Here is a 16373-nt window from a genome sequence, read left to right as displayed (position 1 = left end):
TGCAATAACAGCCGCCTACATTATACGCTTATACCGTGCTGCAATAAGAGCCGCCGTACATTATACGCTTATACCGTGCTGCAGTAAGAGCCGCCGTACATTATACGCTTATACCGTGCTGCAATAAGAGCCGCCGTACATTATACGCTTATGCCGTGCTGCAATAAGAGCCGCCGTACATTATACGCTTATGCCGTCCTGCAATAAGAGCCGCCGTACATTATACGCTTATACCGTGCTGCAATAAGAGCCGCCGTACATTATACGCTTATACAGTGCTGCAATAAGAGCCGCCGTACATTATACGCTTATACCGTGCTGCAATAAGAGCCGCCGTACATTATACGCTTATACCGTGCTGCAATAACAGCCGCCGTACATTATACGCTTATACCGTGCTGCAATAAGAGCCGCCGTACATTATACGCTTATACCGCGCTGCAATAACAGCCGCCGTACATTATACGCTTATACCGCGCTGTAATAAGAGCCGCCGTACATTATACGCTTTTACCGCGCTGCAATAAGAGCCGCCGTACATTATACACTTATACCGTGCTGCAATAGCAGCCGCCGTACATTATACGCTTTTACCGCGCTGCAATAACAGCCGCCGTACATTATACGCTTATACTGTGCTGCAATAACAGCCGCCGTACATTATACACTTCTACCGTGCTGCAATAACAGCCGCCGTACATTATATGCTTATACTGTGCTGCAATAACAGCCGCCGTACATTATACGCTTATACTGTGCTGCAATAGCAGCCGCCGTACATTATACGCTTATACCGTGCTGCAATAAGAGCCGCCGTACATTATACGCTTATACCGTGCTGTACCGCTCTTGTACATTATAAGAATATTAGAAGCCGGCTGGGAAGTCCGTGGTCGTGTATTGGCTTCTCGATATTTTCAGAGCTCGATGCTGATTAATGTCTTCATACATCAGTCTAGAGGTCAAGTATCCCTTACATCACTACAGGGGATTTGGAACTCTGTATCAGAAAGATAAACATGCTAACATACAGACTGACTACTGCCAGGACTAGGGGGAGCTCCCTGTATACACAGATACATAAGATCCTGTCTGCAGCCACCACTAGGGGGAGCTCACTGTATACAGAGATACATAAGATCCTGTCTGCAGCCACCACTAGGGGGAGCTCCCTGTATACAGAGATACATAAGATCCTGTCTGCAGCCACCACTAGGGGGAGCTCACTGTATACAGAGATACATAAGATCCTGTCTGCAGCCACCACTAGGGGGAGCTCCCTGTATACAGAGATACATGATAAGATCCTGTCTGCAGCCACCACTAGGGGGAGCTCACTGTATACAGAGATACATAAGATCCTGTCTGCAGCCACCACTAGGGGGAGCTCCCTGTATACAGAGATACCTGATAAGATCCTGTCTGCAGTCACCACTAGGGGGAGCTCCCTGTATACAGAGATACATGATAACATCCTGTCTGCAGTCACCACTAGGGGGAGCTCCCTGTATACAGAGATACATAAGATCCTGTCTGCAGCTACCACTAGGGGGAGCTCCCTGTATACAGAGATACGTGATAAGATCCTGTCTGCAGTCACCACTGAGCTCCCTGTATACAGAGATTGTCAGGAATCCTTGACCGCTGCCACCAATTTGTCACGATTCACACCGTGACCGTCACCCCTACGTCACGGGTCGGAGTGACTTTAGGCCAACAGACGGCTATCACATGTGCAGGGGGGCTTATCTTAGTTATCCCTCCACTCCACAATGTGATGAAACAACACACACAAGGCTATTGACCTCTTAGTTTACAGCAGGGGCTTATTTTAGGTATCCCACTGCTTTTCAATATACCACGAACTGCAGGGATTTATGTATATCCCGCTTACAGTTCCACTTAACACTTGCAGCTCTCTGGCGCCCCCCTTACTCTCAGGTCAGATTAGGTACTGCACCCTGGGTAATTAGTCGCCAGACAGGCTGCCTGCTATGTACTGGCTATTGGGCACGCTGCAGCAACGCGATAAACTACTCCCACTCAGGCAGGAACAATAATTATCAACGTCGCAGTCGCTACAATGCCACCCAACTACCCAGTACAAAACGTATGCTGCCACCAGCTTCGATTAAACGGGTCCGAAGCTAACCCAACACAGTAGCGTAATTCCCTTCAGGAGACTTAGGGTACGTTTTTAGAGCATGGACAAAGAACTGGCATTAAATAATATACCCCACCAAATTTAGGCAGTGCTTTATCAAAATATTTTACAAAGATGTTACAAATGAGACAATTGCAAATATGTACAAGGTAATTATAACATAAAGGGGATTAAAGGAGAAAAGATAACACTCACATGTTCTCAGTTCATTGCATTGCAGGCAACCCGGCTATTGGAGCTTCCATACGTCCCAGCTCATTGGACGTGCTCAGGGCTCTCCAGAGAGAAAGGCAAGAAACACTGCTGGGGATCTGGGCAGACAGTTATAGCTAAGCCTGTAACATCCCAGAAAGGGGTTGGATCACCTCGTCCCTCCTACCTCTTCAGTTAACTAATTTTACCCTAACCTATATCTAATTTCTATAACTTCGCTACAAAACATGTCATAGTCATAACAAACCCAGCATTCATCTCGGATTAACGTGGGCATTCTAATGAGATCAAATATGTCCTATCTGGGATACATATTTACAGAGAAATCCCTACTTCTTTACCAGATGGAGTTAGAAGCCCGTGTTTCGAGGGATGGGTAGATCCACCGAGGGAGATTAAGAATATATATTTTCGTGTTCTTAACATAAACGGTTTGCGTAATATCTTACAAAAACAAAGCAAAGAACTTCCATGTATTCTAGAGACTTAGAATCCAGTTCTTGCTGGTCACTTTCCACTGCATGAATGCCGGTCATAAATACTTTTAGGCAATAAAACGCTCTTCCCCCATGTACATTGGCAAGGCAGCTCTTGGCTGAGTGAAAGGGAAGGGGGCTTTTTAGCCTGCAGCCTGCTAACAAGAGAAACTACTTATATGATATTTCATACCATATCGTGACAGAGATACATAAGATCCTGTCTGCAGTCACCACTAGGGGGAGCTCCCAGTATACAGAGATACATAAGATCCTGTCTGCAGTCACCACTAGGGGGCGTTCCCTGTATACAGAGATACATGAGAAGATCCTGTCTGCAGTCACCACTAGGGGGAGCTCCCAGTATACAGAGATACATAAGATCCTGTCTGCAGTCACCACTAGGGGGCATTCCCTGTATATAGAGATACATGATAAGATCCTGTCTGCAGTCACCACTAGGGGGAGCTCCCTGTATACAGAGATACATAAGATCCTGTCTGCAGTCACGACTAGGGGGAGCTCCCTGTATACAGAGATACATGATAAGATCCTGTCTGCAGCCACCACTAGGGGGAGCTCCCTGTATACAGAGATACATAAGATCCTGTCTGCAGTCACCACTAGGGGGAGCTCCCTGTATACAGAGATACATAATATCCTGTCTGCAGTCACGACTAGGGGGAGCTCCCTGTATACAGAGATACATGATAAGATCCTGTCTGCAGTCACCACTAGGGGGCGTTCCCTGTATACAGAGATACATGATAAAATTCTGTCTGCAGTCACCACTAGGGGGAGCTCCCTGTATACAGAGATACATGATAAGATCCTGTCTGCAGTCACCACTAGGGGGAGCTCCCTGTATACAGAGATACATGATAAGATCCTGTCTGCAGCCACCACTAGGGGGAGCTCCCTGTATACAAAGATACATGATAAGATCCTGTCTGCAGCCACCACTAGGGGGAGCTCCCTGTATACAGAGATACATAAGATCCTGTCTGCAGTCACCACTAGGGGGAGCTCCCTGTATACAGAGATACATAAGATCCTGTCTGCAGTCACGACTAGGGGGAGCTCCCTGTATACAGAGATACATGATAAGATCCTGTCTGCAGTCACCACTAGGGGGCGGTCCCTGTATACAGAGATACATGATAAAATTCTGTCTGCAGTCACCACTAGGGGGAGCTCCCTGTATACAGAGATACATAAGATCCTGTCTGCAGTCATGACTAGGGGGAGCTCCCTGTATACAGAGATACATGATAAGATCCTGTCTGCAGCCACCACTAGGGGGAGCTCCCTGTATACAAAGATACATGATAAGATCCTGTCTGCAGCCACCACTAGGGGGAGCTCCCTGTATACAGAGATACATGATAAGATGCTGTCTGCAGTCACCACTAGGGGGAGCTCCCTGTATACAGAGATACATGATAAGATCCTGTCTGCAGCCACCACTAGGGGGAGCTCCCTGTATACAGAGATACATGATAAGATCCTGTCTGCAGCCACCACTAGGGGGAGTTCCCTGTATACAGAGATACACGATAAGATCCTGTCTGCAGTCACCACTAGAGGGAGCTCCCTGTATACAGAGATACACGATAAGATGCTGTCTGCAGTCACCACTAGGGGGAGCTCCCTGTATACAGAGATACATGATAAGATCCTGTCTGCAGCCACCACTAGGGGGAGCTCCCTGTATACAGAGATACATGATAAGATCCTGTCTGCAGCCACCACTAGGGGGAGTTCCCTGTATACAGAGATACACGATAATATCCTGTCTGCAGTCACGACTAGGGGGAGCTCCCTGTATACAGAGATACATGATAAGATCCTGTCTGCAGTCACCACTAGGGGGCGTTCCCTGTATACAGAGATACATGATAAAATTCTGTCTGCAGTCACCACTAGGGGGAGCTCCCTGTATACAGAGATACATGATAAGATCCTGTCTGCAGTCACCACTAGGGGGAGCTCCCTGTATACAGAGATACATGATAAGATCCTGTCTGCAGCCACCACTAGGGGGAGCTCCCTGTATACAAAGATACATGATAAGATCCTGTCTGCAGCCACCACTAGGGGGAGCTCCCTGTATACAGAGATACATAAGATCCTGTCTGCAGTCACCACTAGGGGGAGCTCCCTGTATACAGAGATACATAAGATCCTGTCTGCAGTCACGACTAGGGGGAGCTCCCTGTATACAGAGATACATGATAAGATCCTGTCTGCAGTCACCACTAGGGGGCGGTCCCTGTATACAGAGATACATGATAAAATTCTGTCTGCAGTCACCACTAGGGGGAGCTCCCTGTATACAGAGATACATAAGATCCTGTCTGCAGTCATGACTAGGGGGAGCTCCCTGTATACAGAGATACATGATAAGATCCTGTCTGCAGCCACCACTAGGGGGAGCTCCCTGTATACAAAGATACATGATAAGATCCTGTCTGCAGCCACCACTAGGGGGAGCTCCCTGTATACAGAGATACATGATAAGATGCTGTCTGCAGTCACCACTAGGGGGAGCTCCCTGTATACAGAGATACATGATAAGATCCTGTCTGCAGCCACCACTAGGGGGAGCTCCCTGTATACAGAGATACATGATAAGATCCTGTCTGCAGCCACCACTAGGGGGAGTTCCCTGTATACAGATACACGATAAGATCCTGTCTGCAGTCACCACTAGAGGGAGCTCCCTGTATACAGAGATACACGATAAGATGCTGTCTGCAGTCACCACTAGGGGGAGCTCCCTGTATACAGAGATACATGATAAGATCCTGTCTGCAGCCACCACTAGGGGGAGCTCCCTGTATACAGAGATACATGATAAGATCCTGTCTGCAGCCACCACTAGGGGGAGTTCCCTGTATACAGAGATACACGATAAGATCCTGTCTGCAGTCACCACTAGAGGGAGCTCCCTGTATACAGAGATACATGATGAGATCCTGTCTGCAGTCACCACTAGGGGGAGCTCCCTGTATACAGAGATACATGATAAGATCCTGTCTGCAGTCACCACTAGGGGGAGCTCCCTGTATACAGAGATACATGATGAGATCCTGTCTGCAGTCACCACTAGAGGGAGCTCCCTGTATACAGAGATAAATGATGAGATCCTGTCTGCAGCCACCACTAAGGGGATCTCCCTGTATACAGAGATACATGATAAGATCCTGTCTGCAGCCACCACTAGGGGGATCTCCCTGTATACAGAGATACATGATAAGATCCTGTCTGCAGTCACCACTAGGGGGAGCTCCCTGTATACAGAGATACATGATGAGATCCTGTCTGCAGCCACCACTAGGGGGAGCTCCCTGTATACAGAGATACATGATAAGATCCTGTCTGCAGCCACCACTAGGGGGAGCTGCCTGTATACAGAGATACATGATGAGATCCTGTCTGCAGCCACCACTAGGGGGAGCTCCCTGTATACAGAGATACATAAGATCCTGTCTGCAGCCACCACTAGGGGGAGCTCCTTGTATACAGAGATACATGAGATCCTGTCTGCAGCTACCACTAGAGGGAGCTCCCTGTATACAGAGATACATGATGAGATCCCGTCTGCAGTCACCACTAGGGGGAGCTCCCTGTATACAGAGATACATGATGAGATCCTGTCTGCAGTCACCACTAGGGGGAGCTCCCTGTATACAGAGATGCATGATAAGATCCTGTTTGCAGTCACCACTAGGGGGAGCTCCCTGTATACAGAGATACATGATAAGATCCTGTCTGCAGTCACCACTAGGGGGAGCTCCCTGTATACAGAGATACATGATAAGATCCTGTTTGCAGTCACCACTAGGGGGAGCTCCCTGTATACAGAGATACATGATAAGATCCTGTCTGCAGTCACCACTAGGGGGAGCTCCCTGTATACAGAGATACATGATAAGATCCTGTCTGCAGCTACCACTAGAGGGAGCTCCCTGTATACAGAGATACATGATAAGATCCTGTCTGCAACCACCACTAGGGGGATCTCCCTGTATACAGAGATACATGATAAGATCCTGTCTGCAGCCACCACTAGGGGGATCTCCCTGTATACAGAGATACATGATAAGATCCTGTCTGCAGCCACCACTAGGGGGAGCTTCCTGTATACAGAGATACATGATAAGATCCTGTCTGCAGTCACCACTAGGGGGGCTCCCTGTATACAGAGATACATGATAAGATCCTGTCTGCAGCCACCACTAGGGGGAGCTTCCTGTATACAGAGATACATGATAAGATCCTGTCTGCAGTCACCACTAGGGGGAGCTCCCTGTATACAGAGATACATGATAAGATCCTGTCTGCAACCACCACTAGGGGGAGCTTCCTGTATACAGAGATACATGGTAAGATTTTTATGGGGAATGACTCTAAACTCTTAAAGGAATTAATTATTTTCCATAAATTGTTTTTTTTGCATTTGTAGATGATCTGATAAAGACACAACTTGGGCCACAAGCAAGAACTATCTGTACAGTGAGGTGAACCTTTCACCACCGACTAGGTGACCTCCTGTAAGCCCCTCTCCTGAGGAGCGGCTGCCCACCCTCGGGTCACTGGAAGATTGTGTATGTTGCTTCCCTTTTGTGTTTCTTGACTTCTGTTCATCTTGGTTTTTATTTCTCACGGAAAAAAAGCATAAACAATCTGTCACTATTGGTCGTGGCATGGTGCGCCCTGTGCTCTCTTGCTCCTCTCTTGCATGCTCCTCCTACAACACAGAATGTCCTTTATTGATGAATCTTCTTCCATCTCAAGCTGCAATAAAGAAATCTACAATTACCCCTCCCCCATCCCTGTGTGACCCCCGCTCGATAATCATGTATTTTGTTGTCTTGTTTTTCTCAACTTGAAAGAGAAAATTAGAATAAAATCTAAAATGGTGTAATCTTCTCTTCTCCTATGTTTTGCAATGTGATGCAGCTTCGGTTGTGAATGGAGTATATGCTACTGAGAATTCTAGATGTGACTCGAGTACAAGACGTAATATCTAATAACAGTAGAACTGTGGATGCAGCTTGATGCAGCTCTGGGTGTGAGTGGAGCATGGGGCATAATGTGAAATAGAGCAGAGACGAGGACAATTCTGGGAACTTATTTTTTTTTATTTGTGGGGAGCGGAGCAGTGATACAGAAGATATTAGGTATAGATTATATGATACATTGTGTATGGATCCACCATCACCGCTCAAAGCGGATTCACAGAGATCTGGAACAAGCGAAAAAGAAACCGCAGCATCCGCTCTTCACCTTCATCCAGGAGAATAAGAGACCCGGCCCGGACCTCGATTGTCTCACATATTAATCAAAGAGATTATCTTCACAAGCCTGAAAACCATCACAAGTCTCGGGGCAGGAAAGTCACATACAATGGGTGAGGTTGTGGAGGAGGCTTTATGTCACACTATGGTTGTGAATGTGGAGAAGACACTGTGGTCTTGGCTGGGGTGGAGACGCTGTGGTCATAGTTGGGGTGGAGACGCTGTGGTCATAGTTGGGGTGAAGACGCTGTGGTCATGGTTGGGGTGGAGACGCTGTGGTCGTGGCTGGGGTGGAGACGCTGTGGTTGTGGCTGGGGTGGAGACGCTGTGGTCATGGTTGGGGTGGAGACGCTGTATTCATGGCTGAGGTGGAGAAGCTGTGGTCATGGTTGGGGTGAAGACGCTGTGGTCGTGGCTGGGGTGGAGACGCTGTGGTCATGGTTGGGGTGGAGACGCTGTAGTCATGGCTGAGGTGGAGAAGCTGTGGTTGTGGCTTGGGTGGAGACACTGTGGTCATGGTTGGGGTGGAGACGTGGTCATGGGGTGGAGACGCTGTGGTCATTGCTGGGGTGGAGACCTGTGGTTGTGGCTGGGGTGGAGACGCTGTGGTCATGGCTGAGGTGGAGATGCTGTGGTCATGGTTGGGGTGGAGATGCTGTGGTCATGGTTGGGGTGGAGACGCTGTAGTCATGGTTGGGGTGGAGACGCTGTGGTCATGGTTGGGGTGGAGACGCTGTGGTCGTGGCTGAGGTGGAGACGCTGTGGTCGTGGCTGGGGTGGAGACGCTGTGGTTGTGGCTGGGGTGGAGACGCTGTGGTCATGGTTGGGGTGGAGACGCTGTATTCATGGCTGAGGTGGAGAAGCTGTGGTCATGGTTGGGGTGAAGACGCTGTGGTCGTGGCTGGGGTGGAGACGCTGTGGTCATGGTTGGGGTGGAGACGCTGTAGTCATGGCTGAGGTGGAGAAGCTGTGGTCATGGTTGGGGTGAAGACGCTGTGGTTATGGCTGGGGTGGAGACACTGTGGTCATGGTTGGGGTGGAGACGTGGTCATGGGGTGGAGACGCTGTGGTCATGGCTGGGGTGGAGACCTGTGGTTGTGGCTGGGGTGGAGACGCTGTGGTCATGGTTGGGGTGGAGACGCTGTGGTCATGGTTGGGGTGGAGACGCTGTATTCATGGCTGAGGTGGAGAAGCTGTGGTCATGGTTGGGGTGAAGACGCTGTGGTCGTGGCTGGGGTGGAGACGCTGTGGTCATGGTTGGGGTGGAGACGCTGTAGTCATGGCTGAGGTGGAGAAGCTGTGGTCATGGTTGGGGTGAAGACGCTGTGGTTGTGGCTGGGGTGGAGACACTGTGGTCATGGTTGGGGTGGAGACGTGGTCATGGGGTGGAGACGCTGTGGTCATGGCTGGGGTGGAGACCTGTGGTTGTGGCTGGGGTGGAGACGCTGTGGTCATGGTTGGGGTAGAGACGCTGTGGTCATGGGGTGGAGATGCTGTGGTCATGGTTGGGGTGGAGACGCTGTGGTTGTGGCTGGGGTTGAGACGCTGTGGTTGGGGTTGAGACGCTGTGGTCATAGTTGGGGTGGAGGCGCTGTGATCGTGGCTGAGATGGAGGCACCATGGTCACGACTGAGGCGTCGTGTTTGCGGCTGAGGTGCCGTGGTTGCAGTCGAGGTTTAGGCGTCAATGTGGAGGCGTCATGGTCAAGGTGTATACGCTGTGGTCGCTGCTGAGGTGGAGATGCCGTGGTTGCGGCTGAGGTGGAGGCCCCGCTGTGGTCGCAGCTGAGGCGCCATGGTCGAGGTGTAGGCGCTGTGGTCGAGGTGTAGGTGCCGTGGTCGAAGCATAGGCGCTGTGGTCGAGGTGTAGGTGCCGTGGTCGTGGCCGAGGTGTAAGCGCTCTGGTTGTGGTAACAGGGCTGTGGAGGGAGCACTATGGCTGCAGACAGAGCCCAGTGAATGAGGCGCTGTGGTTGTGAGTGGGTCCCTGGATGTGCCGCACTGGTGGTGAATCTTCTAGTTGTGATGGGGGCAGAGTACTTGACGTTTGGGCTGCACCTCCCAAATCGGGCATGTATACTGATAAGGGACTTCATGACCAGACCGTGAGTTGGAGGGGCAATTACTTTTGCCATCTCTTTCTCTGCTCTGTCAGAGGTGCCTCATGGGCGCAATGATCTCATAGTTTCCTACCCCCTCCTTTTCAGCAGCCTCATGTCTCTGACGGTCCGATTATCCGGAGTACAGTGACGATGTGTCCAGTGATTGTGAGCTCTGTGGGCAAATCGGCCTTCACAGCCTCCATGTAAACCTGAAGACAATGTGACCTCCTGTAATCTGCGTTTTTGCATTCAGTGTGAACAGGGCCTATCTGTGACCCGCGAGGCGGATCATCACCATCTTTGCACACAGGTTTTGGGGATCATGTAGCGGTTCTGTCCGATTTCTGCCCTTTTCCTCGTCTTCTCACATCACTTGCACGTTACACGACCCGCGTCTCGCTTCCGTCTCGGGATCCTCGGGAATTCTGCGGGATCCTCGACCCCCTCTGCTCGTCACTCATCATTGGAGATACTGCGTCTTCCCTGGGGGAAGGAGAAACCGTTATCACACCGCACCCGGAAATCAGCGCGAGTGTGCGGAAAACTGGGCACAAGCTCTTATAGGGAGCAGAACGAGGGCCGATTGTAGTCCTCCATATTGACTGTCACCCAACTTTCCCGGACACGGATATGTCCAGAAGATACATAACAGCAGAGGACCCCAGATGTGACCCCTGAACGACGCCCGTTACCAACACAAACCTGATCTCATTTCCGGGGTGATCACGATTTTTGTTCTTTTGTTTTTTCTTCCTGTAACAGAGCAAATAAAATACAATGGCAGCGATCAGGATCAGTGCCAGGAGAACCCCGATCACAGCGCCCGCCACCGCCCCGGCTGCACCAATGCCTGCAAAACAAAATGAGAGGGAAGACGATGAGCTGCGGAGCTTACTGCTGTCCACAAGAAGTGGCACTGTACAGTGTATATATACAGGAGGGGCACTGTACAGTGTATATATACAGGAGGGGCACTGTACAGTGTATATATACAGGAGGGGCACTGTACAGTGTATGTATACAGGAGGACTGGTACTGTGCAGTGTATATATACAGGAGAGGTGGTACTGTGCAGTGTGTATATACAGGAGGACTGGTACTGTGCAGTGTATATATACAGGAGAGGTGGTACAGTACAGTGCAGTGTATATATACAGGAGAGGTGGTACAGTGCAGTGTATATATAGGAGGAGTGGTACTGTGCAGGGTATATATACAGGAGGAGTGGTACTGTGCAGTGTATATACAGGAGGAGTGGTACTGTGCAGTGTATATATACAGGAGAGGTACTGTGCAGTGTATATATACAGGAGGAGTGGTACTGTGCAGTGTATATATACAGGAGAGGTACTGTGCAGTGTATATATACAGGAGGAGTGGTACTGTGCAGTGTATATATACAGGAGAGGTGGTACTGTGCAGTGTGTATATACAGGAGGAGTGGTACTGTGCAGTGTATATATACAGGAGGAGTGGTACTGTGCAGTGTATATATACAGGAGAGGTGGTACTGTGCAGTGTATATATACAGGAGGAGTGGTACTGTGCAGTGTATATATACAGGAGAGGTGGTACTGTGCAGTGTATATATATACAGGAGAGGTGGTACTGTGCAGTGTGTATATATACAGGAGGACTGGTACTGTGCAGTGTGTATATATACAGGAGAGGTGGTACTGTGCAGTGTATATATACAGGAGAGGTGGTACAGTGCAGTGTATATATAGGAGGAGTGGTACTGTGCAGGGTATATATACAGGAGAGGTGGTACTGTGCAGTGTATATATACAGGAGGAGTGGTACTGTGCAGTGTATATATACAGGAGAGGTGGTACTGTGCAGTGTATATATACAGGAGGAGTGGTACTGTGCAGTGTATATATACAGGAGAGGTGGTACTGTGCAATGTGTATATACAGGAGAGGTGGTACTGTGCAGAGTATATATACAGGAGGAGCGGTACTGTGCAGTGTATATATACAGGAGGAGCGGTACTGTGCAGTGTATATATAGGAGGAGTGGTACTGTGCAGTGTGTATATAAAGGAGAGGTGGTACTGTGCAGTGTATATATACAGGAGGAGTGGTACTGTGCAGTGTATATATACAGGAGAGGTGGTACTGTGCAGTGTGTATATACAGGAGAGGTGGTACTGTGCAGTGTATATATACAGGAGAGGTGGTACTGTGCAGTGTATATATACAGGAGGAGCGGTACTGTGCAGTGTGTATATACAGGAGAGGTGGTACTATGTAGTGTATATATACAGAAGGGGTGGTACTGTGCAGGGTATACACAGGAGAGGTGGTACTGTGCAGTGTGTATATATACAGGAGAGGTGGTACTGTGCAGTGTGTATATACAGGAGAGGTGGTACTGTGCAGTGTATATATACAGGAGAGGTGGTACTGTGCAGTGTATATATACAGGAGGGGTGGTACTGTGCAGGGTATACACAGGAGAGGTGGTACTGTGCAGTGTGTATATATACAGGAGAGGTGGTACTGTGCAGTGTGTATATACAGGAGAGGTGGTACTGTGCAGTGTATATATACAGGAGGAGCGGTACTGTGCAGTGTGTATATACAGGAGAGGTGGTACTGTGCAGTGTATATATACAGGAGGGGTGGTACTGTGCAGGGTATACACAGGAGAGGTGGTACTGTGCAGTGTATATATACAGGAGGAGTGGTACTGTGCAGTGTGTATATATACAGGAGAGGTGGTACTGTGCAGGGTATATATACAGGAGAGGTGGTACTGTGCAGTGTATATATACAGGAGGAGTGGTACTGTGCAGTGTATATATACAGGAGGAGTGGTACTGTGCAGTGTATATATACAGGAGAGGTGGTACTGTGCAGTGTATATATACAGGAGAGGTAGTACTGTGCAGTGTATATATACAGGAGGAGCGGTACTGTGCAGTGTATATACAGGAGGAGTGGTACTGTGCAGTGTATATATACAGGAGAGGTACTGTGCAGTGTATATATACAGGAGGAGTGGTACTGTGCAGTGTATATATACAGGAGAGGTACTGTGCAGTGTATATATACAGGAGGAGTGGTACTGTGCAGTGTATATATACAGGAGAGGTGGTACTGTGCAGTGTGTATATACAGGAGGAGTGGTACTGTGCAGTGTATATATACAGGAGGAGTGGTACTGTGCAGTGTATATATACAGGAGAGGTGGTACTGTGCAGTGTATATATACAGGAGGAGTGGTACTGTGCAGTGTATATATACAGGAGAGGTGGTACTGTGCAGTGTATATATATACAGGAGAGGTGGTACTGTGCAGTGTGTATATATACAGGAGGACTGGTACTGTGCAGTGTGTATATATACAGGAGAGGTGGTACTGTGCAGTGTATATATACAGGAGAGGTGGTACAGTGCAGTGTATATATAGGAGGAGTGGTACTGTGCAGGGTATATATACAGGAGAGGTGGTACTGTGCAGTGTATATATACAGGAGGAGTGGTACTGTGCAGTGTATATATACAGGAGAGGTGGTACTGTGCAGTGTATATATACAGGAGGAGTGGTACTGTGCAGTGTATATATACAGGAGAGGTGGTACTGTGCAATGTGTATATACAGGAGAGGTGGTACTGTGCAGAGTATATATACAGGAGGAGCGGTACTGTGCAGTGTATATATACAGGAGGAGCGGTACTGTGCAGTGTATATATAGGAGGAGTGGTACTGTGCAGTGTGTATATAAAGGAGAGGTGGTACTGTGCAGTGTATATATACAGGAGGAGTGGTACTGTGCAGTGTATATATACAGGAGAGGTGGTACTGTGCAGTGTGTATATACAGGAGAGGTGGTACTGTGCAGTGTATATATACAGGAGAGGTGGTACTGTGCAGTGTATATATACAGGAGGAGCGGTACTGTGCAGTGTGTATATACAGGAGAGGTGGTACTATGTAGTGTATATATACAGAAGGGGTGGTACTGTGCAGGGTATACACAGGAGAGGTGGTACTGTGCAGTGTGTATATATACAGGAGAGGTGGTACTGTGCAGTGTGTATATACAGGAGAGGTGGTACTGTGCAGTGTATATATACAGGAGAGGTGGTACTGTGCAGTGTATATATACAGGAGGGGTGGTACTGTGCAGGGTATACACAGGAGAGGTGGTACTGTGCAGTGTGTATATATACAGGAGAGGTGGTACTGTGCAGTGTGTATATACAGGAGAGGTGGTACTGTGCAGTGTATATATACAGGAGGAGCGGTACTGTGCAGTGTGTATATACAGGAGAGGTGGTACTGTGCAGTGTATATATACAGGAGGGGTGGTACTGTGCAGGGTATACACAGGAGAGGTGGTACTGTGCAGTGTATATATACAGGAGGAGTGGTACTGTGCAGTGTGTATATATACAGGAGAGGTGGTACTGTGCAGGGTATATATACAGGAGAGGTGGTACTGTGCAGTGTATATATACAGGAGGAGTGGTACTGTGCAGTGTATATATACAGGAGGAGTGGTACTGTGCAGTGTATATATACAGGAGAGGTGGTACTGTGCAGTGTATATATACAGGAGAGGTAGTACTGTGCAGTGTATATATACAGGAGGAGCGGTACTGTGCAGTGTATATATAGGAGGAGTGGTACTGTGCAGGGTATATATACAGGAGAGGTGGTACTGTGCAGTGTATATATACAGGAGGAGCGGTACTGTGCAGTGTATATATACAGGAGAGGTGGTACTGTGCAGTGTATATATACAGGAGGAGTGGTACTGTGCAGTGTATATATACAGGAGAGGTGGTACTGTGCAGTGTATATATACAGGAGGAGTGGTACTGTGCAGGGTATATATACAGGAGAGGTGGTACTGTGCAGTGTATATATACAGGAGAGGTGGTACTGTGCAGTGTGTATATTTACAGGAGAGGTGGTACTGTGCAGTGTATATATACAGGAGAGGTGGTACTGTGCAGTGTATATATACAGGAGAGGTGGTACTGTGCAGTGTATATATACAGGAGAGGTGGTACTGTGCAGTGTATATATACAGGAGGAGTGGTACTGTGCATTGTATATATACAGGAGAGGTGGTACTGTGCAGTGTATATATACAGGAGAGGTGGTACTGTGCAGTGTATATATACAGGAGGAGTGGTACTGTGCAGTGTATATATACAGGAGAGGTGGTACTGTGCAGTGTATATATAGGAGGAGTAGTACTGTGCAGTGTATATATACAGGAGGAGTGGTACTGTGCAGTGTATATATACAGGAGGAGTGGTACTGTGCAGTGTATATATACAGGAGGAGTGGTACTGTGCAGGGTATATATACAGGAGAGGTGGTACTGTGCAGTGTATATATACAGGAGGAGTGGTACTGTGCAGGGTATATATACAGGAGAGGTGGTACTGTGCAGGGTATATATACAGGAGAGGTACTGTGCAGTGTATATATACAGGAGAGGTGGTACTGTTCAGTGTGTATATACAGGAGAGGTGGTACTGTTCAGTGTGTATATACAGGAGAGGTGGTACTGTGCAGTGTATATATACAGGAGAGGTGGTACTGTGCAGGGTATATATACAGGAGAGGTGGTACTGTGCAGGGTATATATACAGGAGAGGTGGTACTGTGCAGTGTGTATATACAGGAGAGGTGGTACTGTGCAGTGTATATATACAGGAGAGGTGGTACTGTGCAGGGTATATATACAGGAGAGGTGGTACTGTGCAGGGTATATATACATGAGAGGTGGTACTGTGCAGTGTGTATATACAGGAGAGGTGGTACTGTGCAGTGTATATATATACAGGAGAGGTGGTACTGTGGAGGGTATATAGACAGGAGAGGTGGTACTGTGCAGTGTATATATAGGAGGAGTGGTACTGTGCAGTGTGTATATACAGGAGAGGTGGTACTGTGGAGGGTATATATACAGGAGAGGTGGTACTGTGCAGTGTATATATACAGGAGGAGTGGTACTGTGCAGTGTATATATACAGGAGGAGTGGTACTGTGCAGTGTATATATAGGAGGAGTGGTACTGTGCAGTGTGTATATACAGGAGAGGTGGTACTGTGGAGGGTATATATACAGGAGAGGTGGTACTGTGCAGT

The 16373-nt window shown here is 48.4% G+C and overlaps 2 protein-coding genes across 4 annotated transcripts in view; one reads left to right on the top strand and one right to left on the bottom strand.

The window, feature by feature from the left end:
• The window catches only part of SPA17 (sperm autoantigenic protein 17), a 114858-nt gene extending 107075 nt beyond the window's left edge, over nt 1–7783 (top strand). For all 3 annotated transcript variants that reach the window (XM_069741631.1, XM_069741630.1, XM_069741629.1), the window contains exon 8: nt 7322–7783. The gene's annotated coding sequence lies outside the window, so the exon portion shown is untranslated. The remainder of the gene's footprint in view (nt 1–7321) is intronic.
• A 1448-nt stretch (nt 7784–9231) lies between these two features.
• The window catches only part of VSIG2 (V-set and immunoglobulin domain containing 2), a 47640-nt gene continuing 40498 nt past the window's right edge, over nt 9232–16373 (bottom strand). Inside the window, exons 7-8 of the mRNA XM_069743038.1 lie at nt 10960–11010; nt 9232–10740 (exon numbers count right to left, since the gene is read on the bottom strand). Coding sequence (XP_069599139.1) covers nt 10718–10740; nt 10960–11010 — 74 coding nt within the window. The 3' untranslated portion in view covers nt 9232–10717. The remainder of the gene's footprint in view (nt 10741–10959; nt 11011–16373) is intronic.

This window comes from Ranitomeya imitator, chromosome 10 (genome assembly GCF_032444005.1).
Source record: "Ranitomeya imitator isolate aRanImi1 chromosome 10, aRanImi1.pri, whole genome shotgun sequence".
In the NCBI taxonomy this organism is placed as follows: domain Eukaryota; kingdom Metazoa; phylum Chordata; class Amphibia; order Anura; family Dendrobatidae; genus Ranitomeya; species Ranitomeya imitator.
This window is presented reverse-complemented; position numbering and strand designations above follow the sequence as displayed.